Source organism: Homarus americanus, unplaced genomic scaffold (assembly GCF_018991925.1).
Source record: "Homarus americanus isolate GMGI-L3 unplaced genomic scaffold, GMGI_Hamer_2.0 scaffold36970, whole genome shotgun sequence".
Classification (NCBI taxonomy): domain Eukaryota; kingdom Metazoa; phylum Arthropoda; class Malacostraca; order Decapoda; family Nephropidae; genus Homarus; species Homarus americanus.
In genome coordinates this window covers 4634823-4659169 of record NW_024740094.1, presented here as the reverse complement: position 1 = coordinate 4659169, position 24347 = coordinate 4634823, and the positions used below count along the sequence as shown (strand labels likewise).

Genomic DNA, 24347 nt, shown 5'->3' with positions numbered 1-24347 from the left:
CAATTCCAAACATGTTTGGCTGGTAATTTATTTCAAGTTCAACTTGACTATACCATATCTATATACTGTACTACCTTCTTTATTATCCTCTCTTTTCATATCCTTTTCATTGGTAGGAACCATCTTGAAGAATCTCTTCTCACCCTTTCCACCACTCTGCACTTCATGCCCTGATGTGGGATGAAGTAAAACTTGTTTGCCCATTAAACAAGCTTTAATCTACTTTCACAATACATCTGAAAGTAACATAAGTGTACGGAGGCCGGGAGAAAGGAAAGCTGGGTGGCGAGCGATACGTTTATTCTGTAAAGATTCTGGAATAGAACCGACACTCAAGTTACAGTATACTGGCTGTCCTGTGGCTGCCAGACAGCTGTTGAACATCTTCGACAGCAACAGAGGTAGAACATGATTTAAGGTCATACACATTATGGGACATATCACAATAAGGAAACTATTACAATACAAAAATAACATAAAATGGAACATAAAATGAATGTTCATAATAAAGAAAACTGCATCATTCTTCCCGCCTGGAAAAATTATGATTCATAGTGTTCAGGCGGCTTTGGTACTTAAGTAGATCTCGAAGCTGGCGTTGTTTGAACCAAAGGTAGGCTCTGTTCCACTGATTCAGCTCGAGTCACTGGTCTGTATTTAAAGGAAAGTTGATTGATGCTTTAAAACTGAGACATAATTCTAATTCGTTTTTTATCAAGGATTTAAAAAATAAACTTTGTTCGATCTATCACGTTACACTTTATTACAAATACAGCATACAAATATGACAAGATAATACAAATAAGACAATTCAGTAGGACTCAAAGTTAACTAAAGATTATTGTGATTAAGGCCAAGTGTCTGCAAATACAGAAAGAAATGATATATATGACTATGTATGAACATAATATTGGGCATCTAGGATGGTTGAAACTTTCTTTTTTTCGATTTTCTGGCAATATTTTCACTGGCACAGTCTCTCTTCAGCATCCAGCAGTAGTCTGCCATCATGTTCACATTCCACCTTCCTTGATACCTATTTTCCATTTCCTTAATGTTCTGGTGAAATCTTTCACCTTGCTCTTCATTTAAACGACCTGAGTTTTCCGGAATATACTCAAGATGGGAATGTAAGAAATGCACTTTTACACTCATTGCAACCCATGTTTTTATAGTTATTCAACATAGCTTCAACATTGTTTTGATAGTTTACTTTTTACTTTTACTTAATTTTATCCTCTTCACCACTGATCGGCTCGTTAGCCGCTTGGGCGATTGGTCACGTCTCTGTTACTTTTCCTTTTCTTTTATCCTCTTCACCAAATGATCGACTCGTTCGCCACTTGGGCGATCGGTCATGTCTCTGTTATGCACTGTTGGCAAGTACTGGGCATGCACCGGCTCCTGAATGTACCTGAACCTGCTCCAGTGTTGGGTCAAATCTTGTCTTGAAAGAGTTCACACTTGGTGCCATCACAACACTTTCTGGTAGATTGTTCCAAGAGTTTACAACTCTCACCCCGAAAAAGTTTGCCCTCACAGTTTTCTGGACTTGCGGCTTCTTCAATCTTGAGCTGTGATCCTTGTGGGGCAGGCGTCCTCCAGCTCCAAGTAAGGACACTCGACTGAGTAGTGCCTCTTGAGATGCTTATACACCTCTATTAGGTCACCCCTTGCCCGTCTGTAGTATAAGCTAGGCAAGTTCAGGCGCTCCAATCTCTCAGGGTAGCTGAGGTGCAGAAGTGCAAGCACCAGTCTGTTGGCCCTCCTTTGAACATTTTCAACCAACTGACAGTCCCTAGCATATCTTGGGGACCAGACGGGATGACAGTACTCCAGATGGGGAAGCACTTCACTCTTGAAGATCGTTACGAGGGACGGACCGTCTAGATATCTGAACGACGTTCTTATAAGACCCAATAATTTATTTGCCTGTTTTACCTTCTTCTTGCAATGGCCCAAGAACTTCAGCTCATTGTCAACATACACACCTAGGTCCTTCTCACATTCAGTCTCAAATAGTGCAGTTTCTACATACCGTTGGGACATATTATACACCTCCTTACCGTTGGTATGCCCCAGGTGCATCCTCTTACACTTCGTGACATTGAATCTCAGCAGCCATTTCTTCGACCATTCCTGGAGCCCACAGAGGTCCTTCCGCAGCTCTTCACAGTCCGCTTGGTTCTTGATTTCCCAATATAACTTGGTGTCATCGGCAAACATTTGCATGGTGGAGTGTACACCGTTAGGCATGTCATTTATGAAACAAACAAACAACAGTGGGCCCAAAAAGTTTATAATTATAATCTGGGCCTAAGCTAGCAGAGCCTTATATGCAATGTCACCTTCCTCTCCACTTCCTGCTCGGGTAATCAAAGGTAGACTTCGCATTCTGGAATGAACAAAAAGCCGTTTTTTTTCTAAAAACCATTTTTTTGTGATAAAGTCCAGAATGCGACATCAACATCCCACCCATCTCCATCCCTTGAGAGCTGACAATTGTTTACAGGTCGCTCTAGGGCAGGGGTCACCAAACTTTTTTCACAGTGGGCCGGATAACTGAAAGAATGACGAGCGTGGGCCGCATAATCATTCTGTTCAATACTTGCAAGCCAGAACGAAAGCTCTGGTAACGTCAGAGCGTAGTTTTGAGCTACCACGAGCCGGGGAAGGACTTGGGATCCGGCCCGCGGGCCGTAGTTTGGTGACCTCTGCTCTAGGGCAAGAGATGAGGGTAGTGATGTATGTGATGGAGGGTGTGGGAGGGGGTTTTGACAATTACAATTAAATGCCAGATAGTGACGTGCTCTCCTAATATTATGTATTTAAGTAATTATTAGATGTTTTAATTGCCTGTATGTTGGCATGGCGAGTTCATGCTAGGCATTTCCATACCTAGGTATAAAGCTAGACGTTTCATTCTGGACTTTTTACAAAAACTTTTTTTTTTTTTTAGAAAAAATGGCTTCTTTTCTATTTTTAATTTCTTTTTACTCTTTATTGTTTTGCCCCATAAGCCTCATTGTGGGTCGATGAGCTGTGCCTGGGTGGGCTAGTAGTGTTAACATCGGTCAGTTCAACGAGATGAATACTTTTGCTAGACCTGACGTATCTTCGAAGCAGTACCGGACCAGGGGTTGTTAGCCATGAAGGTAGAGAATTACCATGAGACGAAGTCTCTGGAATCCAAAGAAATGTTCATGAGGTGTAGTATTTGTGGATGTTGACAGAAGTGATCTGATGGAATGCAATGCTTTTGGTAGCACAGCCAGTGGCGGCTCGTGGTAAAATAAAACGGAGGGACTGCAAGCTTCATACAACAGTAGGGTACACAAATTTGTCGTACCTCAGGTATGAGTTGATGTCCGTGGATTTCCAGGGCAAGGTAGTAGTGATGGTGGTAGAAGGGATGGTAGTGGTGGTAGTAGGGATGGTGGGGATGGTAGTGGTGGCAGTAGGGATGGTGGGGATGGTAGTGGTGGCAGTAGGGATGGTGGGGATGGTAGTGGTGGCAGTAGGGATGGCTAAGGTGGTGAGCGTAGTATTACTTGAAAATAAAATTGGTGCCTCAGCTCTTTGATGTAGCAAAATGGTTTATTACTTTTTTGTTAAAATCTTTCATTTCTGTTATCATTTGATTTTCAATGGATATCATTGCTAAAGCAGACAGTCTGTCATTCACCATGGTACTGTGCAAAAAAAGTTTTAATTATCTTCAAAATTGATAAGCACCTTTTTGCTTCTGCCGTTGTCATTAGAGTTGTTATTAAAATTTTCAGCAACTTGACGGTGTCTGAAAATGTTGACTGTAGATGATTGTCGTTCATCATCTCCAAGTCTGAGACATTTTGATTTATACAAATCTTCTCTTGTGTACAGTACAGTAAGTTCAGTTCTCAATTTGTCTTTTTCAAGCAATGGGTAGACTGCAACTGCTTGTGCAAGTTCATTACTTGGGAAATTTTTTGCATACTACACTGGAAAATTATTCACTAATAATAACTTGCTTGCTTCCAAATGATTAGTAAAGCTGAATCTCTCTGCACTGCAGCAAAATTATGTCACAGACCTCCTTTGGCAACAGCTGATCTATCTGTATTAAATTTTCTTCTCTTCTGCTCAGGAGGCACTATGACATCACATTCATCTCTTAACTTCTGAACTTTGCTGCGTCATTTTTCTAGAATGAAGCCTAGAGAACATGATGTCAACATGAGGCATTACTTTGGAGAAAATTCCAACCAAAATTCGAATTCAGGATCATTCACAATTCTTTTGAAACCAACTGCTCTTGAAATTCATATGTGTTGCAGACGGCCTTGGAATTCAATGGCCAGCAACATTCTCCAGTGCAGCCATTCTTTGTGGAGACTTAGAAAAAATGCTGGTATTCCTGACAAGCTATTGAAAAATAATCGATCTTTAGTATTCTCTGATGTTGCCCTTTCCAAATTCAAGTTCAGTTGGTATGCATAACACCAACTGCACCATCGTAAGTTTGGGCAATGAGCTTGTGTGACAATCATCAATTAATGTCTGGAGCTCTTTAAATAACACACTTGATTGTAATGACCACAGTCATACACGTCAGTTCACGTAAAATTAGCCGATTCATATTATGCTCAATAGCCCACAAAACATGTAACTCTGCTTTCGTTTGAGTCCTCCATCTGAGGAGTCCGTTTTCTCATCACTTCTAGATGCCTCAGTCCTCCGTTATCCCATTTTCTCTGACTTACTGAAACCAACCTCTCTATAAGATGAATTTGAATGTGAGAGAGAACACCCTTGTTTTGAGTCAACTTAGATATGTTTGATTACAGTTAAAGCATACAAGATCCTATGTGAGTGATTTTGAATGCTTTAACTGTCCTTATTGTTAGTAACATTGGGTAGGTAAGTGAGTATTGAGTCTGTAGCGTACTGTATGTGGCCAGTTGTTAATTCTCTTTGTATGGGCACACAAACGTACGTACATGTAGATATCTCACACTCAGGAATGAGGTAGGATAGAAACTCACAATGCGCTTTCTGTATATATATTGTTGTACAGCGCAGTGCTTAGGAGTGACTAGGTGAGGAGAAACTTGCTCAGAGGTCCCGTAGGGCGAGGAGGTTTCTGGGGGAGCTGAGTGGTGAGGAGCTGTGAGAGATGTTGCTGGTCCAGTAGCCAAGTGTAGAATGGTCTCCCTGGCTGTTGTTGTTGTTGAGATTGTCGGACCGTAGTCCGACACGGGCCTTTGCCTATAGGCGGCCCGTTTGGTGGTTCCGGCTGGAACTCCAGGAGCAGCCAGACCGGATTGGGATTGGAGGTGGTCCCACCTGCAGATTGGAAGGATACTGCAGGTTGCAAGTGTGAGGGGACCCCCGATCAGTGGACGCGTACCACCAACCCCCACTCTTGGACGTGGTCAGTTTCGGAGTGGCGCGCCCCCCGAACTGGGGTCCGCACTTGCTGGGAGAGGATACTTTCTAAGCTATCTGGGTGGTGGGTATCGTGTGATGACCCGGAGTAGGTGGTGAATGTGGTCTGTTTGGGCCTTTCGGGTTAGAGTGGCCGCTGGTGTTGTGTGTGTTTCTTGGGAGATTTGAGTTCTGTTTCGGAGGCTTTGTGTGACCTCGCAGTCGAGGAGATAGTGTTCAAGTGGGTTGGCTGCTGGCTCCTGACAGTAGGTGCATTCCATGACGTCATTTCCGATCATCTGCCAGGAGCACTTGTACCCTAGTCGTAGTCGATGAAGGCTGACTTGGGTTTGTCTTGGAGTTTTCTTGTCAGCGAAAGGTGGTTCCCCTTTTGTAGCCGCCAGGTACCATTTGGCTGATTGGGAACCAGCGTTGAATGCGTGAAGGAAGCTCTTTTTGATGTGGAGCTTGCTAGTCTTTCTGAGGTAATTCTTGATCTGTTGCACGCTTGCTCGAACTTGAATGTGTACGCTACTAGAACGTTGGGAATTGTAGGGGAGAGGAGCCACTACAATACTCCCCCTCCCCTCCCGGCGCGGCGGGAGGCTGGATGTTGTCCGGGTTGTGTCCCACACATAAAACATACCGGGCAGGTGTACGTACGACTCGTCCGCTACGTGTAATAACTCCGTCTAGTGACACAAAACCTGTGGGAGAATTAGGGGGAGAAAGAGGGTTTGGGATTAGAGGAGGTTGTACAAGCAATGGTTGTTGTGCTCCTGTTGCTGCAGGGGCTGCGTCAGGAGGAGGGTCCATGGCAGGAGCAGGTTCTATGACAGGTGCAGGTTCTATGACAGGTGCAGGTTCTATGACAGGAGGAGGGTTCATTACAGGTGCAGGTTATATGACAGGAGGAGGGTCTATGACGGGAGGATCTATGATAGGAGGAGGGTTCATTACAGGTGCAGGTTCTATGACAGGAGGAAGGTCTATGATAGGAGCAGGATCTACAACAGCAGCAGGGTTCACGACAGGAACAGGGGGTATCTCAGGGTGAAAAGGGGGTGCCCAGAAATGTCGTGGGCGTGGTGTTGCTGCCGGTGGTAACTGCGGGTAGACTGGTGCAGGCGTAGTTTGTTGGTGGTGCTGCTGGGCTGGGGGCCCAACGGGTAAGGTGGCCGGTTTGACTCGGTCTATGCTGACGGTGTCATGTCTGCCATTCCGGATAATCGTCAGGAACTTTGCTGAACGGGTAACCACCTGGAAGGGTCCATCGTAGGGGCGTTGTAATGGGTTGCGGTGAGCATCATGCCTGACGAAAACATACTCGGCTGTGAGTAGTGCAGGAGGGATGTGTTCAGGGCGCCGAGGAGGCTGGCGTGGAGCAGTAGCTCTGAATGCAGAAACTGCTTGTCGTAGCTTTTGGAGTAAGTCGTGACGAACGGCTGGAGTGGTTTGGTTGGGATCAGGAGGGAGTGAGAAATCCCCGGGTAGCCGAAGGGGCTCGCCTAGTGTCAGATCTGCTGGGCTACAGTCCATATCCTCCTTGTGTGACGCACGGATGCCGAGGAGCACGAAGGGAAGCGCATCAGTCCAGCTGTAAGGGTCGTGCTGTGCCTTGAGTGCGTCCTTCAGCTGCCGGTGAAAACGTTCTACCATGCCGTTGGCTTGAGGGTGGTATGCTGTAGTGCGTTGTCTAGACGTGCCGAGGAACTGTAGGAGGTGCTGCCAGAGTTGTGACTCAAACTGTACTCCTCGGTCAGTGATTACGGTTGCGGGGAGGCCAAAACGGGAAACCCAAACGGACATGAAGGCGCGGACAGTAGTCTCTGCTGTAGCGTTGGGCATGGGAATTGCTTCTGTCCACCTGGTGAAACGGTCGATGCAGGTGAAGATGTAGGTGGTGGGGGTAGGGAGACTCGGGGTGAGAAAAGTTCCTTGAATTCGTCGAGCAGGGAGGAGAACTCGTTGGAAGGCGCAAGACAGGTGATAGTGTCGGTGTGTCTGGCACGAGAACCCTGGATCTTGCGTGCTGTAGGCTCATGGATGAGGCATAGATGACTTGGTTTGACGCCGAGCTTGTGGAAGGTGAGGAAGTCGAAACCAAGGATGGGTTGAGACACGTCTGCTATCACGAATAACCAACGCAGAGTCTTGGGCAGACCGAGGTCTAAGGCGAGGGTGCATACGCCGTAGGAGGCGATGGGGGTACCGTTGGCAGCGAACAGGTCATACGAGGGTTGCTTTGACTTGTCTTGTAGTGAGGGAGGGATGAGGCTGACTGATGAACCTGTGTCGATGAGGAACTTCTTGCCGGAGGTGCGGTCGGTGACGTGCAGTAATGAGACGCCTGAAGGGACGGGGGCTGAGGCGTCTACCAGCCTCCGGTGTTGCCGTTTCCCGAATAGGTGCAGTGGGGCTCACAGGTTTGAGCATTGCGGCCGAAAGTCCGGTGATACCAGCAGAGGGTATATTTGTTGTGCTGGAGGCTGGCTGCTGTGCGTCGGGACTTGTAGGGCGTGGTGCGTGAGTCAGGAACTGGCACAGCAGCGGGTATGGAGGAGCAGAACTGTTCAATGGTGTCCATCCTGCGGTTCAAAGTTTGCAACAGGTCCCTGATGTCTTGTGAGGTATTGCTCGGCTGAGGGGTGTTGACCCGGCTTACAAGTTCGGTGGTAGGTGGTCGTGGGGTTGTCGGTGGCGGCAAGGCGCTCAGAATCGCACTCGTTGAAAATTCTGTCTGCCGCAGTTGCATACAGTTCTGGTGCCGTAGAGTAATCTACTGCGGACAGGATGTTTCGTACTTGTGTGGGTAGCTTTTGTGCGTGAAGCTGGCGCAGGATAGAGTCAGGAAGTCTGTCTGTGTGCCGGGAGTTCAACCTGCACATCTCCTCCCAGAGAAATCCCGGAGTTGAGTTTCCAAGGGAGATAGAAGATAGGTTCTGTAAGAGACACGGGCGGGTCCGTTGGAAATGCGTTTTTAAGGCATCCCGCAGAGTGGCGAATTTGTTGTTCGTTGGAGGGTTGGAGATGGTCTGTGAGACTTGTGTGGCGACTTCAGTGTGCAAGGAACAGAGCAGGGCGCCGTACTTTTGCTCGTCTGTAGCTGTAGAGCCGATGAGGGTTGCTTCCACATGAATTAACCAGTCCTCTACGTTGTGGTTGAAGGTCGGTAGAGAGATCCGTCCGTCCATTCTTGCGGGAGTATGTCACACCTGTTAGGGAAGGATGAGGGATGGGTGCTTGTTCCGACCAACTTCCGTGTTCACAATCTCCTGGGAGGGAGGTGAACAGTTGCAGGGGGGACTTTGGGACGAATACACTTTTTAGGGTGCAGGTCCTTAGGCCAGAACTAAAAAAACAAAAGAAAAAGAGGAGAATAGGCAAAAGAGCTCAAACCACGTTTGGAATATCGCACAATAGTTGCTCTCCAGCTGTGATGTGGGTCACTCACACCGCCAGTGGGGAGAACAGACTAATGCGTTATAAACCTTGCGGTCGTGAGATGGTGTCGCTGTGGAGTAGTGGGATAGCGAGTGGTGCAGGTAAGGCGGTTGGCCTAGGCTGGCAGCAGGCAGGACGATCTTCTCAGCTCCAGTAGTAAGGCAGCAGAAAGGAGTGTGGTATTCACGGCTCCAGGGGTCACCAATTGTAGCGTACTGTATGTGGCCAGTTGTCAATTCTCTTTGTATGGGCACACAAACGTACGTACATGTAGATATCTCACACTCAGGAATGAGGTAGGATAGAAACTCACAATGCGCTTTCTGTATATATATATTGTTGTACAGCTCAGTGCTTAGGAGTGACTAGGTGAGGAGAAACTTGCTCAGAGGTCCCGTAGGGCGAGGAGGTTTCTGAGGAAGCTGAGTGGTGAGGAGCTGTGAGAGATGTTGCTGGTCCAGTAGCCGAGTGTAGAATGGTCTCCCTGATGATGATGATGATGATGATGATAATGGAGATAAAATGGCAATGGCTTGCCATGGGAAGGGAGAGAAGAGGTAAGGTAGAAGGAAAGTTATGAAACGGGAAGTAAAGTAGTAGAGAATAAGAGCAGGTGGGCTATCCACCTAGCAGAGACGATTTGATTGGCTGTGGTGAAGGCCGCACTAAGAGGTCGCCTGAGCTCAAGGGAACAGGAGGGGGAGGAGGCTAAGCTAGCTAGCAAGGGGGTGTTTGTTATTGTGTTAGTTGGAGAGGTCTACTAGGTCCTTGTGTAACTAGTAGAAAAAACTCATCTTTTATCTTATTGGCGTCAAGGAGTTATTTATGCTGTGGTGTATAATTGTGTAAGTTGGAGAGGTCTGCTAGGTCCTTGTGTAACTAGTAGAATACTCTCATCTTTTGTGTACTATTTAGTGTACAAAAGTTCTGGCTCTTGAGGGTTATGGAGAAGGCTTTTTGGCCACCATCTGTTTGATCTTCTGGTGTCCTCTGTTTTTAGTCGATGGTATAATTCGTCTTCCATTACCTCTAGTTTGTACCATACTGCCTGTGCTTGGCTGTATGTTCTTATGTTCAGTGGTAAAATATTGGATTTTTCGTGAAGCTCTTTAATTTTGGTTGTGTATGGGGGACGTTGTTTGGAGGCTCTGCGGATGGCTTTGTTCTGTGTTGCCTGAAGTTTTAATTGGTTGGTAAGGCTGATCGTGTTTAATGGTATTGGCAGGTATTCAAGATGGGGACGGACAAGTGCTTTAAATAGGTGTAGTTGTATTTTCTCTTCCATTTTGCCGAATCTTCTTAATTTGGTAAGCTGTATTTGGGCTATTCTATTGCGCTCTGTTATGTGTTTCTTTATTCCGGTTCTTGTTATTGTTAGCCCCAGTATTTTTCCTTCGTTTGAGTAATGTATTTCTTCGTTGTTTACTGTGATTGGTGTTGGGTTTATCCTTGAAATGTGTATGATCTTTAGTTTCTGTGTATTAGTTTTTATTTTCCATTTCTTCTCGTAATTATTTATTTGTATTATGGCGCGAGCTGTTTTTAATGCCATCATCTGTTTGGCCTTGCCTGGATGGCGGATGGTCTGGGTGACATCATCAGCATATGCGATGTATTCACCGTGAATTGGTGGCGGCATGTCTGAAGTATAAATTGTGTAAAGAGTTGGGAATAAATTACTTCCTTGTGGTACTCCACTATAAAGTCTGAAGCTTGGGCCTTTGTGATTGCCTATTATAATGTGTGCTTCTCTATTGTCCAAGAAATTACACAGTAGAGAAGTGAAGTTGTTAGGGAGTTCTTGATTGGTTATTTTATATTTAAGTCCCAAGTACCAGACCTTATCGAACGCTTTTGCCACATCCCTTAAAACTATGTTGCACTGTTCTTTATTATGCATTGCGTTTGCAATACTTTCGTATATAAGGGCTATGGCTGTGTTTGTTCCTCTGTGTTTCCTGAATCCGTGTTGTCTAGGGTTGTATTTGTATTCCAGTTCCAGGTGTGTTCTTAATCGTTGGTTAATTATTTTTTCCAAAATTTTTCCCGGTGTTTCTAAGAGAGATTGGTCTGTAGTTTTCTACTGCTGTGGGGGCTTTTCCCGGTTTTGGTATCAGTCTGATAATTGCTGTCTTGGATTTCTTTGGGTAGTAGCCTGAAGCTATGGATGCGTTGAATATATTTCTTAGTAGAAGTACCATGTTGCTTGGTAATTGCTATAAACTGAGTTTATTTATTTTGCTGAATCCCTGGCTTGTTGTTGTTGTTGAGATTGTCGGACCGTAGTCCGACACGGGCCTTTGCCTATAGGCGGCCCATTTGGTGGTTCCGGCTGGAGCTCCAGGAGCAACCAGACCGGATTGGGATTGGAGGTGGTCCCACCTGCAGATTGGAAGGATTGCAGGTTGCAAGTGTGAGCGGACCCCCGATCAGTGGACGCTTACCACCAACCCCCACTCTTGGACGTGGTCAGTTTCGGAGTGGCGCGCCCCCCGAACTGGGGTCCGCACTTGCTGGGAGAGGATACTTTCTAAGCTATCTGGGTGGTGGGTATCGTGTGATGACCCGGAGTAGGTGGTGAATGTGGTCTGTATGGGCCTTTCGGGTTAGAGTGGCCGCTGGTGTTGTGTGTGTTTCTTGGGAGATTTGAGTTCTGTTTCGGAGGCTTTGTGTGACCTCGCAGTCGAGGAGATAGTGTTCAAGTGGGTTGGCTGCTGGCTCCTGACAGTAGGTGCATTCCATGACGTCATTTCCGATCATCTGCCAGGAGCACTTGTACCCTAGTCGTAGTCGATGAAGGCTGACTTGGGTTTGTCTTGGAGTTTTCTTGTCAGCGAAAGGTGGTTCCCCTTTTGTAGCCGCCAGGTACCATTTGGCTGATTGGGAACCAGCGTTGAATGCATGAAGGAAGCTCTTTTTGATGTGGAGCTTGCTAGTCTTTCTGAGGTGATTCTTGATCTGTTGCACGCTTGCTGGAACTTGGATGTGTACGCTACTAGAACGTGTAGCTGCCTTGGCTGCTTCGTCTGCCACGTCGTTTCCTCCGATCCCTACATGACTGGGAATCCAGTGTAAGACGACTGGGCGGTTTTGGCTTTGGAATTCCTGTAGCTGTGCGAGGATCGAGGTAATGATGTGGACGTTGTCTCTTGGTTGACTGTGTTGCAGCGCCTGCATGGCCGATTTCGAGTCCGTGTGAATTATGATGGACTTGTTGTGTTGTGTTGCAGCGTGTTGTAGGGCCTTTGAGATTGCTACCAGCTCTGTTTGTAGGGTGGAGCAGTCATTGGAAAGTCTCCATCGGAGGGTCTGACCTTGGGTGTAGAAGGCCGCTCCGGATCTATGATGTTTTGGGTCCACCGAGCCGTCTGTGAAGTATGATGCTGCATCAGCCGGTGTCTCGGTGGCTATGGCTTCGAGAGTATTTTTTTGAGGTCCTCCTTCTGGAGGTTGGCTTTACTATCGCCTAGGTCGGTAATTTTGAATGTGGCTGGTGGAGGGCTCCATGGTGGAGGAACAACGTAACCATTGTCTCGTGTGTCTTGGTTGTTCTTGACGAGTGTTTCTGCTTGCAGGTGTCGGATGACCTCGCTTGCCTCGTGCGACCAGGTGGCCCCTCGCACTCTGTGGTCGAGGTGGAGGGAGGCACTGATTCGAATTTTGGCAACTGTGGGCTTATCTGATCTACAGATTTTGGCGAGGAGACCGGCTGTCACCTGCTTGACTCGTACTGCCAGGGGTGGTAGTTCGGTTTCCATTTGCAAATTGCAAATTCTGGTCCACATGGGTGCTCCGAGCATGGTCCTGAGAGCATTATTTTGGATGACTTCTAGCTTGGCTATTTGGTCTTCTCTCAGTCCAATGAGTGCTGGAGCACTGTAATCTACCAGCGATCTGATGGCGGCCGTGTAGTAGGCTTTGAGCACATGAAGGTTTGCTCCTGCGGTTGTGCTGGTGAGCGACCTCATTATATTGTGTCTGCTCTTCGTCCTGTGCCTGAGATACTCGAGTTGTGGCTTGAAGGTGAGTTTCTGGTCAAACCAGATTCCAAGACACTGGTGGGTGTTGGTCCAGACTACCGGCGTGTTTTGTATGGAGAGCATCTTGTCTGGTGTGTCTGTGCAGATGGCCATCGCTTTCGACTTGGCTGGATTTATCTTGAGTCCAAGTCTGTTGCACTCCTCTTCTATAAGTTGGAGTGCGTGTTGCGTGTTGGCTAGTCTGTTTGATCCTCTTACTATAAGCTGTAAGTCGTCTGCATAGCATAGGAGCTTGGCTGTTTGTCTGAAAGGAAGTTTGACTAGATTTTCCATCAGGACATTGAACAGCATTGGACTGAGGATGCCTCCTTGTGGGGTTCCGTTTTCATGGACCCTGTAGCTTGAGGTTGCTCCCTGAAAGCGTACTCGTGCTTCTCTCTGTGTGAGGTAGTTCTGGATCCACCCCAGCAACCTTCCTTTGACGCCTTTTTCAGCGAGCGTCGTTGTAATGGCCAGTGGATTTGCTAGTTCGAAGGCCTTCTCCAGGTCGAGGAAGACCACCAGAGCTGGTTTGTAGTCCACTGTGCTGAGTATCTCGGCGATGTTGTTGCCTGTGCCGGTGTTCTCGGTGTAAGCAAAGATGTGAGGGTGTGGGCTGCCTACTTTCCACTTGAGTCGGTTGAGAGCCATTCTTTCTCCCGTCTTCGCTATGCAGCTGAGAAGGGAGATGGGCCTCGGTTTGTCTGGTTCTCTGGGCTTCGGAATGGGCTGTATATCTGCCTTCTTCCATTCCGGTGGGAGTCTTTGTGCTGTCCACGAAGCATTGATGGCTTGTAGCAGAGCCTCGTGTCCAGCTGTACCGGCATGAGAAAGCATGGAGTAGGTTATCCTGTCGGCCCCTGGTGCTGTGTCCTTGCTTCGTTTTAGCGACTTCTGGAGTTCTTGCTGGTTGAAAGGTCTGTCGGTGTCATCTTCACTGTTGCAGGCCTCTTCGATCATCTGCAGTCTGACCTGTCGCAGACGCCGTTGTGTCTCCTCCGCCTGTCTCGGGAGGTTTTTCGTTGCTGCTCGGTCAGAGAACAGTTTTGCAAGTCTCTCGGCTTCCTCTTCTGGGTTGGGATGGGTTGGTGGTGGTGGTGTTGCCTTCCCAGATGCCCTTCGGATCTGGGCCCACATCTTGCCAAGGGAGGTGTGCTCGTTCAGTTCGGAGCACCACTTGAGCCAGCTTACGTTTTTTATTTCTTCCTTCTCTTCCCTGGTATCCTTAACTATGACTTGCAGGAGATGTCTGTTTGTTTCCGTGGGATGTCTCCTGTAGTTTCTTCGGGCCATGTTCACTCTGTGGTTGAGTTCTTTCACCCTGGGACAGTAGTACCAGCAATCATTGTACTGTCTTGATGTGGGTTTTGTTTTTGGGATAGCCTCTTCTGCCGCTTGGTGAAACGCCTCGACCAATTGTTGGCGGAGGGTTGTCTCGTCCACGGGTGCTGCGCCGGCCGGCTGTGATTCTTCGCGCCACTTAGCCAGGTGTTTCTTAAAGAGTCCCCAGTCTGCCTTTTGGGTATTGTATCTCCATCTCGGGGGGGCAGGAGTGGGGAGTTTGTTCACCTTCAGCGTTGTTAGGGTGGCGAAGTGGTCGCTGGTCAGCGTGGGGTGTAGCTGCCAGGAGGCCGAAGGCTGTAGTGCACTGGAGACGAAGGTTAGATCTAGCCTTCCTCCCCTAGTGTGGGTGGGCTCTCCGGTGTTCAGGAGGCAGATCTCGGGTGTATCTTGAAAGGTGGTGTATAGGTGTAGGCCGTCTTCATTTGTGGGGCTTACCGAGCTTAGGAAGGGATGATGTGCGTTGAAATCCCCTCCTATGAGTGTGGCGTGGTCAGCGGCCGAAGCAAATAATTGAGTCACCTCCAGTGAGCCCCTTGGGTTCTTGTAGATGTTGTGAACAGTTAATTCCCGTTCTTGGAGGGTTACTTTGACGGCCTGTGTCTCGATGTTTTCCCCACATGGAAATTGCTGCGTGACCTCGGAGGAGGGTATGCTTGACTTGACCAGGATCATACATCCTCTTGTTGACGCCTGCGTGAAATGCCTCCTGTATGTCTTGTAACCACTGAATTTGAAACAGTGGTGTTCTTGTAGAAGTGTTTCTTGTAGCAGTATGATGTCAAGCTCGTCCTTGGCTGCTGCTTCTTGTAGGAGGTGTTTCTTGTTTTTGATGCCCTGAGCATTCCATGTTAGGATGTTCAGGGTGCTGATGTTTTCCACCACTGTTTCATCGGGGACTTCTGGTGGTCCTCGATGGAGATGTCCAAGTTCGATTCCAACTGGATCAGGTTCATATCTTCGTGTTCTGTGGTTTTTGCCTTCTGGGCCGTGGTTCGGTTCAGGGGAGTTGAAACGACCAATTTCTTTCTGGGAGCTGTCGATATCTTGGGTTCTCTGGTGGCCTTCTTCGGTGTAGAGTGTACCTCGGCTGTCACTCGTGTGAGGACCGGCGTGGCTTCCTCCACTGAGGTGGCTGGAGCTGTGGCGACTTGCCCGAGGACGCTCCCCATGAGTATTTGGAGCTGTGTGGGTTGGATCTTGTGGCCCAGTAGTCCGGCTAGGCCCTCCGCGAAGGTTGTCAGTACCTTGGCTAGGTCTGATACGTGTATCATTCCTTCTGGTGCCTTGGTGTGTGCTTCTTTTGTCTTTCTCGTGGTTGTCGTTGTCTGCTGCTTGGGTGGCTGAGGTGTGGCCGTAGTGAGGCCAGGAAACTGGGCTGCACTTTGGGTGTTGACCGGCTGAGGAGGTTGGCTTTGTTGTCTTGGCCTTTGGGTTCCCCACACGAAGGTACTTGGTGGGGCTGGTGTGCAGGCGGTGGGGGCCGGTCTTGCAGCTGGCCGGTTTGCCTGGACCCTCCTTGTCCTCTCGGAGCATCCAGGGTTCCAGGCGTGGTGTTTGCCCCCGCAGTTGGCACACTTGGGGGCAATTTTTTCTCCATTTTTCAGCTTGGTGAGGCAGGAGTGTGTGCCGTGCTTCTGTGCGCAGACTGCGCAGATTTCCTTGTACGTGCACCTTGTCTGATGGTGCCCGTATTTCTGGCATCTGAAGCACTGCAGGGGCTCTGGGACGAAGGGCCTCACTTCGTAGATCCCCCAGGTTTTGAGGTCTATGGTGCTGGGGGGTGAACCGTAGTGCGTTATGAGCACTTGTTTTGTGGTGGCCGTCTTGTCGGACAGGGGAGAGCATCTTTCGGCTTTTAAGATCTTCGGGTGGTTCTCCAGGGGTTCGAGAGGCAGTTCCTTTGGGTACCGGAGGACTACCGACTTCATCAGTTTCTGGGCGGGGTCTAGCTTGGTTGATGCAACGGTGGTGGTGTTTTGCAGGTAAGTGTCGAGGGTGGTGGCGGAGTCCTTGTCTTTGGGGTGAATAATCATCTCCCCCTTTAGGTTGGGCCGCACTGAGAACTTGGCCAGTGGATTTAGCTTTTCCATCTCTGTGATGGCGGCATATGTCGTTTTTGTGTCCGTTTTCGTGATCCGGAATTTTGGCAGTGTCGTTGGAGGTGAGCTGGTGGTGGTGATGGGTGCCTTTTGGGCTGCTTGACGGCATTCGTTTCCCGAAGAAGCACGTCGGCGTTTTTTATTTTCTACCTTCGTCCAGTTGTCGTCCTCAGTGGCGGTAGCAGTGGTGGTGGAGTTGTTGGAGGTGGTGGCAGTGTTCCTGCTTTTTAGGGCTTCATTGAAGGCGCGTAACTGGTCCGCTTTCTCTGTGCGGAGCCTGTCGTAGTTCGGGTCGTCAGGTTGGCGGTTCAGGCGGGGGTCGCGGTTAGGAGGGCGTACGCGCTCCATAACCGTTTTTTTTTTTTTTTTAAATCCTACCTATTCCGGTTGAGTAAGTAGCAGAGGAATTTCAGCACTCCCCACTGGCTGGTGGTCGTAGAGTGGTTCCTGAGCTTCTCTCCCGGAGCCCCGTTGGGGAAGCCTACTTCCTAGTGTATGTGACTGCTCACTTATAGACGTGAGCTAAGTGTGCCTATTTGGGAAGGATAAGGATTGCTACCCTCTTTCCAGGTGGACCCGCACGATCACGGTTTTCCTGGAAAGACTCGGCTGGGATGGGTTTTGCTCCAACCCCCTTTCGTGTTCACAATCTCCTGGGAGGGAGGTGAACAGTTACAGGGGGGACCGCAGGACGAATACACTTTTTGAGGGTGCAGGTCCCTAGGCCAGAGCGAAAAAGGAAAAATAGTAGTAGAAGGAAAAGAGCTCAAACCACGCCGGGAATATCGCGCTATAACTGCTCTCCAGCTGGAGTGTGGGTCACTCACACCACCAGTGGGGAGGGCAAGCTAATGCTCGATAAACCGGAAACGCTCGTGAGTTGTTGTTGACGATGTCAGTCGTGGGTGGTCCGGTCCGGGAAGATGGCCAAACAATGGCACAAGAGAGAGGGCGGTCTTCACAGTTTCGGGTCCTGCAGGAGGTTTTGTTGAGAGGTCTTCTTAGTTCAGGAGCGATGTGTGAAGTGGACTCCCTGGCCAGGCATGGCCGTATTTATACAATTTACGAGGATCAGGATTTGGGGTGAGCGTAGCGAGAGGACCAATCTCAGCGGCTTAAGCTTAAGGTGTGAAACGCTCTGATCCTGAACCAGAGGTTGAAGGTCGAGACTAGGTCGGCGATCGTACCCCTACGTCCTCTGCATAGACCTAGTCTCTCGGCGTAGCTGGCTGTACGCTGATTGGCTGGTAGGCGCGCGGCCGGAGCTCAGTTGGGAGTTGTAGGGGAGAGGAGCCACTACAAGTCTGCCAGGACAAACGATACCCATCGGTATCGTTCCCTAAGAATGACCATGAGTTTCCAATTGCTACTGAAGTCACATTATTTTGTTGCCCAAACATCAGAGAATATGATGGTTGTAGTTTAGAGTTTGTCACTTGTCTATTTAAGAAAGTCATTAATCTCCTGAACTATTCTGTCAACCTGTATAATCTCCAAGATCTAACGTCTCCCCGTGAATAGCTCCTTGTTCGCCTCAGGCCTGAGCTCACAGAATTAATGTTATCAACGTGTATATTCCACCTTTTCCTGGCAAGCTCAACCTCTGATTAGATTATATGAAAAGACGTAGGAAATTACCCTGATTAGGAACACCGGAGTTCATAATTAAGTATACGATGATCCAAAATGGTAGAGAAGGTATGTTGTTTGTAAGATCGACCTTTCTGGTATGAATACGGAGGCCCAAGCTGCCCCGCCGGTGCACGTATATACCTCTACACGAGGGAGAATCACGCATTCGTGACTCTTCCTCAACGTCTCTCCAGGTATGTTAAGGTGTGTTCCCCGCCGCCTATTAATTCAGTTTAACTTAGTCAATTTTGTGAATATCAGTGTTCATGTTATAACAGTGAAATTATCATTTACCCAGTGAAAGGATTAATATAAAGTAAGAGTCGTCTGAACCGTTGCCAGATGGTTCTTGAAAGATGTCTTTAAGGTGGAGAGATTAGAATCCCAGGACGAGATTCCTCCGGGAGGCGCCATCAACGATTCTGCCAGGTGGTCGCCTGGGCGCACCTAGCGAGCGAGCCTTTAGCTTGGCGGTCGCTGTAAACAAATGTGCCCCGCTGACTCCGTCTGGTGATTGTAATCCATCTATTTGCATGGCGCAGTATTGGCCCATGGTGGGGGGATAACTAGCAGAAATATAGTATCCCAGGTTAAGTATTGAACCACTGAATGAGAGTTAAAAGTGACACGTTGTTCCTTGTGAATTAACAGGAGGTATTGTATGTTGCTATAATTGTGGAGTTGTCCAGTGTGTTATGTATTCATCGGTAGTGACCATGAAATAATAACCTGAGAGTATAATGTTATAACCAAGAATTGAAGAGGTAATTTGTTACTTGTACAAGTATGACCTGAGGGTCCAGTGATATCTTGTGTATAGTAATTACTGAATCTCATTTGTCAGTAATAATACAACAATTGTCTAATGAAGTAATAAATACTTGGAGGTGTTTAAGGAGGTAATAAGTTCTTGAAGTGTTTGATGACTAATAAGTAATTACAGTTCTGTTTTATCTGAGTGAATTTAAGATACATCTTATTAACTCTGTGTTAATAAATATTGAATTAGTAATCTACGAGTATCACCTCTCTATTCCTTCTAAACATTGGTTCCAAGAACAATACTTACTCACGTGCCTAGAAGCTCGCTACCTAACAGTTAACTAAGATATGTTATATTCTAATAAAATTCTGGGTGGTGGCAGGCTACCGTTGTAAGTATAATAAGTGTGGTAATAAGAAAGACATGGTTCCCAGAGTAATCCTTGGTTTAGAATATAACTAGAACAAAATATATGGAAGATAAGATAATATGTATGAAAGAAACTGAAAAGGAAGAACATTGACTAGAAAATATAAGCAGAGAAACATAAGTGTTACTTATATAAGAATATATAAAAAGATAAGGTATACAAAGATAAAGAATATATAAGAATATAAGCAAGAATCTATAAGAATAAGTATATGTATAAAGAATTGAAGAAGGATAACTATATAAAACAGGATACTCACTGAAAAGAATGCTACAAAGAGCATATAAGTATGTGAATAAATAAGAATACTAACAGAAAAGAATATCTGAATGGTAAATTATAAAATGAGAAGAACTCGGCCCGTTACATGATAAGATTTCTGTTGTATGGTTGAGAGGGTTAAAAAGTCCCCAGATAATCTCAACAGGTTTCCCTTGTAGCCCATACCATAGAACAATTACCATCTGTGTGCTAGTGTAATTATCCATCGTCTCATCACACAACTGTCAAATAATCTGCATTCTTTACTTCCTTGATCTTATTTATGCAGATTTCCAACATAGATTCTAAAAGTTCATTTTGCATTGATTTGGATGTTCCTTTAAAAACTGTAGCGGTCTTTAAATGAGCATCTAAACTAGAATCCAGTTCACAGGCAAAATCAACTAATCCACGAAATACTCCCGGATTCTTCGAGTTCGTAGTTTCATCATGACCTCTAAGAGGGAGTTCAAATTTTCCAAAATTTATTACACAGTTTATGATTTTGGATGACACATCTCTGTTTTTTCTCACCTGTTCATTATGTTTTGCAACTGAGAGCTTTCATGGTGTGTCAATTTGAGCTGCAATGTTCACTTTATCCGGCAACTATAAATCAATCATGTTATTTGACTGACTGCTCATGTTTCATTATTTTCTGTAGCAAATGCCTCAAGTCAGTCACGCCACTTTTCCTCCATGACGAGTCCCCACCAAACAATAAGCATAGAAAGCAGAATAAAGCATTTGCCTCGTCACAACCACAGAGCCATTCACATTTCTGATAAACACTGATGTTAAACTGGCTTGTATATTCTTGTTCCTGCTTGTACTATTCTGTTGAATGGATAAAATTGGTGTAGGTCTTCCTCTTGCTTTGATTTCAGTCTTTTCATTTAATGTCAGATGGGAAAAGTCGATTTTCCATCGTCAAAGGGTAATTAAAGAAAGCACGACTTAACTGCACCGTCCACATGCAATGTAAACAGGAGATTGAGCTGCACCGACTGCAGCTCATTGTTTCCAGATGTGGCACCAATTATTATTAAACATGAATCATACAGCAACTATGAAAGTAACTTAAATTTTGGTCTGGTTTTAATGAAAATTCACTTCGTAATGTACGTACTGAAAATAACATATAATGACTTTTTACTTTGATATATATTTGTTTCTAGGGTATTATTCGGCTGAGTGTCTCAGGGGACTGCAGCTCCTAGGCATGAGCCACCACTGAGTATAGCCTCCCAGTTCTGGCCCAGTAGGTCGTATGACTTCAGAGAAAGACGAACAGCCTTCCAAAGAGAAGCATTGTACTTTTCAACCTGCCCATTTCCCATGGGATGATGGTAAGGTGTTGTTTTGCTTGTTACCATCTCCTTGTAGGAAAGATTATCTTTGAGTTCACGTGACATAAAAGATGGACCTTGATCTGAGTGAATGAAACTTGCCATATTGCAAAGGGCTAATACTTGGTCAAGACATTTGATTGCAGTTGAAGAGTGCATGTTTGGACAAGGAAATGCAAATGGGACTGTGAATACTTATCAACTACTGTGATTATGTATGTGTTCCGTGTTGAGGAAGGGCTTGGTCCTTTAAAGTCTATACTGAATCGTTCGAAGGGCTTTATATCTGAGTGCCATTCAGTGGAAGAAAGAATTATGGCTTTAACTCTGCACATATCTTACAAGATGAGTATGTTCTTTTTACATCTAAGGCAGAAAAGAGGAGATTTCTTGATCTTCCAACTATAGCCTATGAGTAACCCCGGGATGACAAAGTCCATTATGAATATCGGCAAGAGTTGATGTTGTTGTAGTAGAACAGCAGAAAGCACGTGTGGGGGTATCAGGGGCCACATTATCCTTGCTTGGTCAGTATCGAATAGTGTAATTAAATGATGCCAATTGCATTCTCCATTCTTGTACAGGTATTCTGTTATTCTAGATTTTTTGCACTTCCTGTTATTAAGCATAAAGGCACCTGAATGCTGATCACTTGATCAGTAAGCAGAGTAAAATAATGTTGAGCTAGAAAGTGACTCCATTTATGCACTGCTTCCATGATAGCTGTGGTCTCCTTTTCAACAAGGGATAGTGCAATTCACTACCTTGCAGGGTCCTGGACATAAAGACTACCGGTCGGTCTCCTTGGTTCAGTACGGCAAAGATAGCTACTTCTGAAGCATCACATTCAACCACAAATGAGAGCCTTTCATGTATGGACTGAAGTATAGTATTTTCCAGTTGTTTCTTGATGTTGAAGGCTGATGTGGTTGTATTTTATCAGAAAAATGAGGTATCCATTTTACATAGTAAGCAAACTTTCCAAGGGCTTTGTGAAGGGAACCTAGATTTGTTGGTGGAGGGAGTTCTTGAAGAGGATTAAGTCTCTTTGTATCAGGTTTGATAGTGCCGTTCCCAACCCAGTAGCCAAGGATATTGATTGTTTTCACAGATCTTATGGACTTGGACTCATTTAAAGTTAAATTTTGATGGTTCACAGCGTCAAAGAACTTTTGGAGATTATCACTATGCTCATTTTGGTCATGACCTGCTTTGGTTATATTATCAAGATAAGGAAAGGTGTCTTTCAAGTTTTCTTCAGCAACTAGTTTGTCCATTTCTCCTTGGAATGCAGTAATACCGTTTTTACTGCAAATGAAATCTGACAAAATTGATACAGTTCTTTTTTTTTTTTTTACAGGGATTAGCCCACCCGGGCACAGGTCACTGACCCACATCGGGGCCTGGGGGGCGAATAGTATCAGGGTAATAATAATAATAATAATAATAAAGAACCACAAAGAAATACAAAAATGAAAATAAGATCACAAATGGGCATAGCATTGGGGGAATACTGGCCAGCTATGGGGCCCATAGGTGGTAGTGGAGCTTCTGACGGTCGGGGTTCACGGGGATAACCGATTCTACTGGACCTCAGACATCTCCCCAGACTAGTGGATGCGTCATCCACGCTACAGACACGGCCTAGGCTGCAATAGGGACCTGTGGGTGGAGGAGCGTGGCGCTTACTGGTTTGAAACGAACCGCCGCCTTCCACCCACGCTTAAGTCACGGATTCCACCTACTTAACCATTTCACTAAATTACGTTACTGAAACACTCTGATGTTTGAACTGAGACTACGAACTCGGTTTCATTCCCTACTATTATCTTTACAAACAATGCTCTGACTGAGCTATCAAAAGCAAGAATTAAATTGATCACAAAAGGTTGGATGACAATCCCTTCCCAACACGCAGTGCCTTGCTACAAATGCGAGGAGCAGATTTAAAGTTCCCTTCAGGAATATTAACTAATTCCTCAGTTAACCTCCCTACCACAATTTCGCTATGATTATCAGAGTCTCTGATATTCATAGGTGAAAAAGGGTTTACAGGGTCTCGGTAGCAGAAAGAGTTTACAACTTCGGTCAACACACATACGACATCTCGATGACGTCATCAAGGAAACAGAGAGAACGGAGGACATTTCCACTGGGAGACTCAGAAGGTTTTGTGGACGTGTAAGCGTAATATGAATCCTTAGGTTTCAACAGGCTAGCCGTCATTACGATCATGACAATACAGCTTGACAGAATCTTTCAGGGAGATTAATGACTTTCTTAAATAGACAACTGACATTAACTAAACTACAAACATCAGATTCTCTGAAGTTTGGGCATCAAAATAATCTAACTTCAGTAGCAATTGGAAACTCATGGCTTTCCCCAGGGACAATATCACAGGATGCCATTCGTACTGGCAGACTTGACTCTCACTTAATTGACAAGTTTTACTAACATTAAAGATAGTTGAAGCTTTCAACATTACTCACAATGGATCTTGAATGTTTCATCTATGATCAGACATATCTAATTTGCCTTAACAGATACAACTACAGTTGCAATTTCAAACTCCGTGTCGTTATACTGAGGAATAACAAGAGTCTTGGGTGCACTCTAAGATTGAGGGAAAACGGAGGACTTGGGCGTCCTGAAGCGATGAGAAAGGGGACGCCTCAAATGGGGGACTCTATAAAGAAGGCACAGCTACATGTTTTGTGGGCTATTGAGCATAATATGAATCGTCTGATTTTATGTCAACTGACGTGTACGACCATGGTCATTGCAAACTCACCTCACTTTAGCAAACCTAACTTCACCTACATCTCAGCTTGGTTTCTTTCCTTAATGAGATTTTCTCGCTAGTCTTCCTCCCGTTGATTGTTATTATTGTTGTCCTGATATCTTTCTCAATTATAAATGTTCTCCTGGATTTTAACATGGATGTTCCCCTCCTCACTTGGTACATTTTTATGAACAATATGTTGATCACCTAAAGATTAACTATTCTAGTTTATTATATATGATGATTGAACACTTTAATACTACCTTGGGGGTGTTAGGTTAAGTTAGGTGAGTGAATGAATGGTTAATCTTTAGGGGCAATAAGCTAGGGGGCTACTCTATAGGTGTTCTGAAATATGTATAAATTTGTGCACTATACCAGTACTGGAAAACTTGAAAGCAATTTCTGGTTGTATTCTTGTTTAATGTTTATTTCCTCAGCTCCATTCTCCTTACCCTATTTACCCACATTTCACCATCTCATTTTTACTTAATTTTTACAGACCCCAGGTAGTGGTGTGAGCATGTTAGCCTTTGTCTTTATTACTTATATATCCTTCACTCATCTCCCGATCCTTTTATCAAGACCTCTGTTCATCCCTACTTCATGCTCAAGAAAAGTACAGTATAGTACCTGTATTTGTAAGAAACAAATTTCTTTCTACATAAATATTAATCAGATAATCTCCTTGTGTGCTCTTACCAGCAAACCCTTAAGTGTCTGCAGTCTTGAACCTATTTTCATTTTTTACATTTATATTTGTATCACCTAACACTGATATTTATGTGTGTCTTTCTATGAATTTATTTGATCAC

At 45.8% G+C, this 24347-nt stretch overlaps 1 protein-coding gene across 10 annotated transcripts in view; it reads left to right on the top strand.

Moving 5' to 3' along the window:
* LOC121875177 (ATP-binding cassette sub-family C member 3-like) overlaps nt 1-24347 on the top strand; it is a 309143-nt gene that overhangs the window by 22373 nt on the left and 262423 nt on the right. Inside the window, exon 1 of one of the 10 annotated variants that reach the window (XM_042379622.1) lies at nt 20625-20747. The exons of the other annotated variants lie outside the window; for them this stretch is intronic. Coding sequence (XP_042235556.1) covers nt 20742-20747 — 6 coding nt within the window. The 5' untranslated portion in view covers nt 20625-20741. Of the gene's footprint in view, nt 1-20624; nt 20748-24347 lie in introns of those variants that run through there. 10 annotated transcript variants of the gene reach the window in all.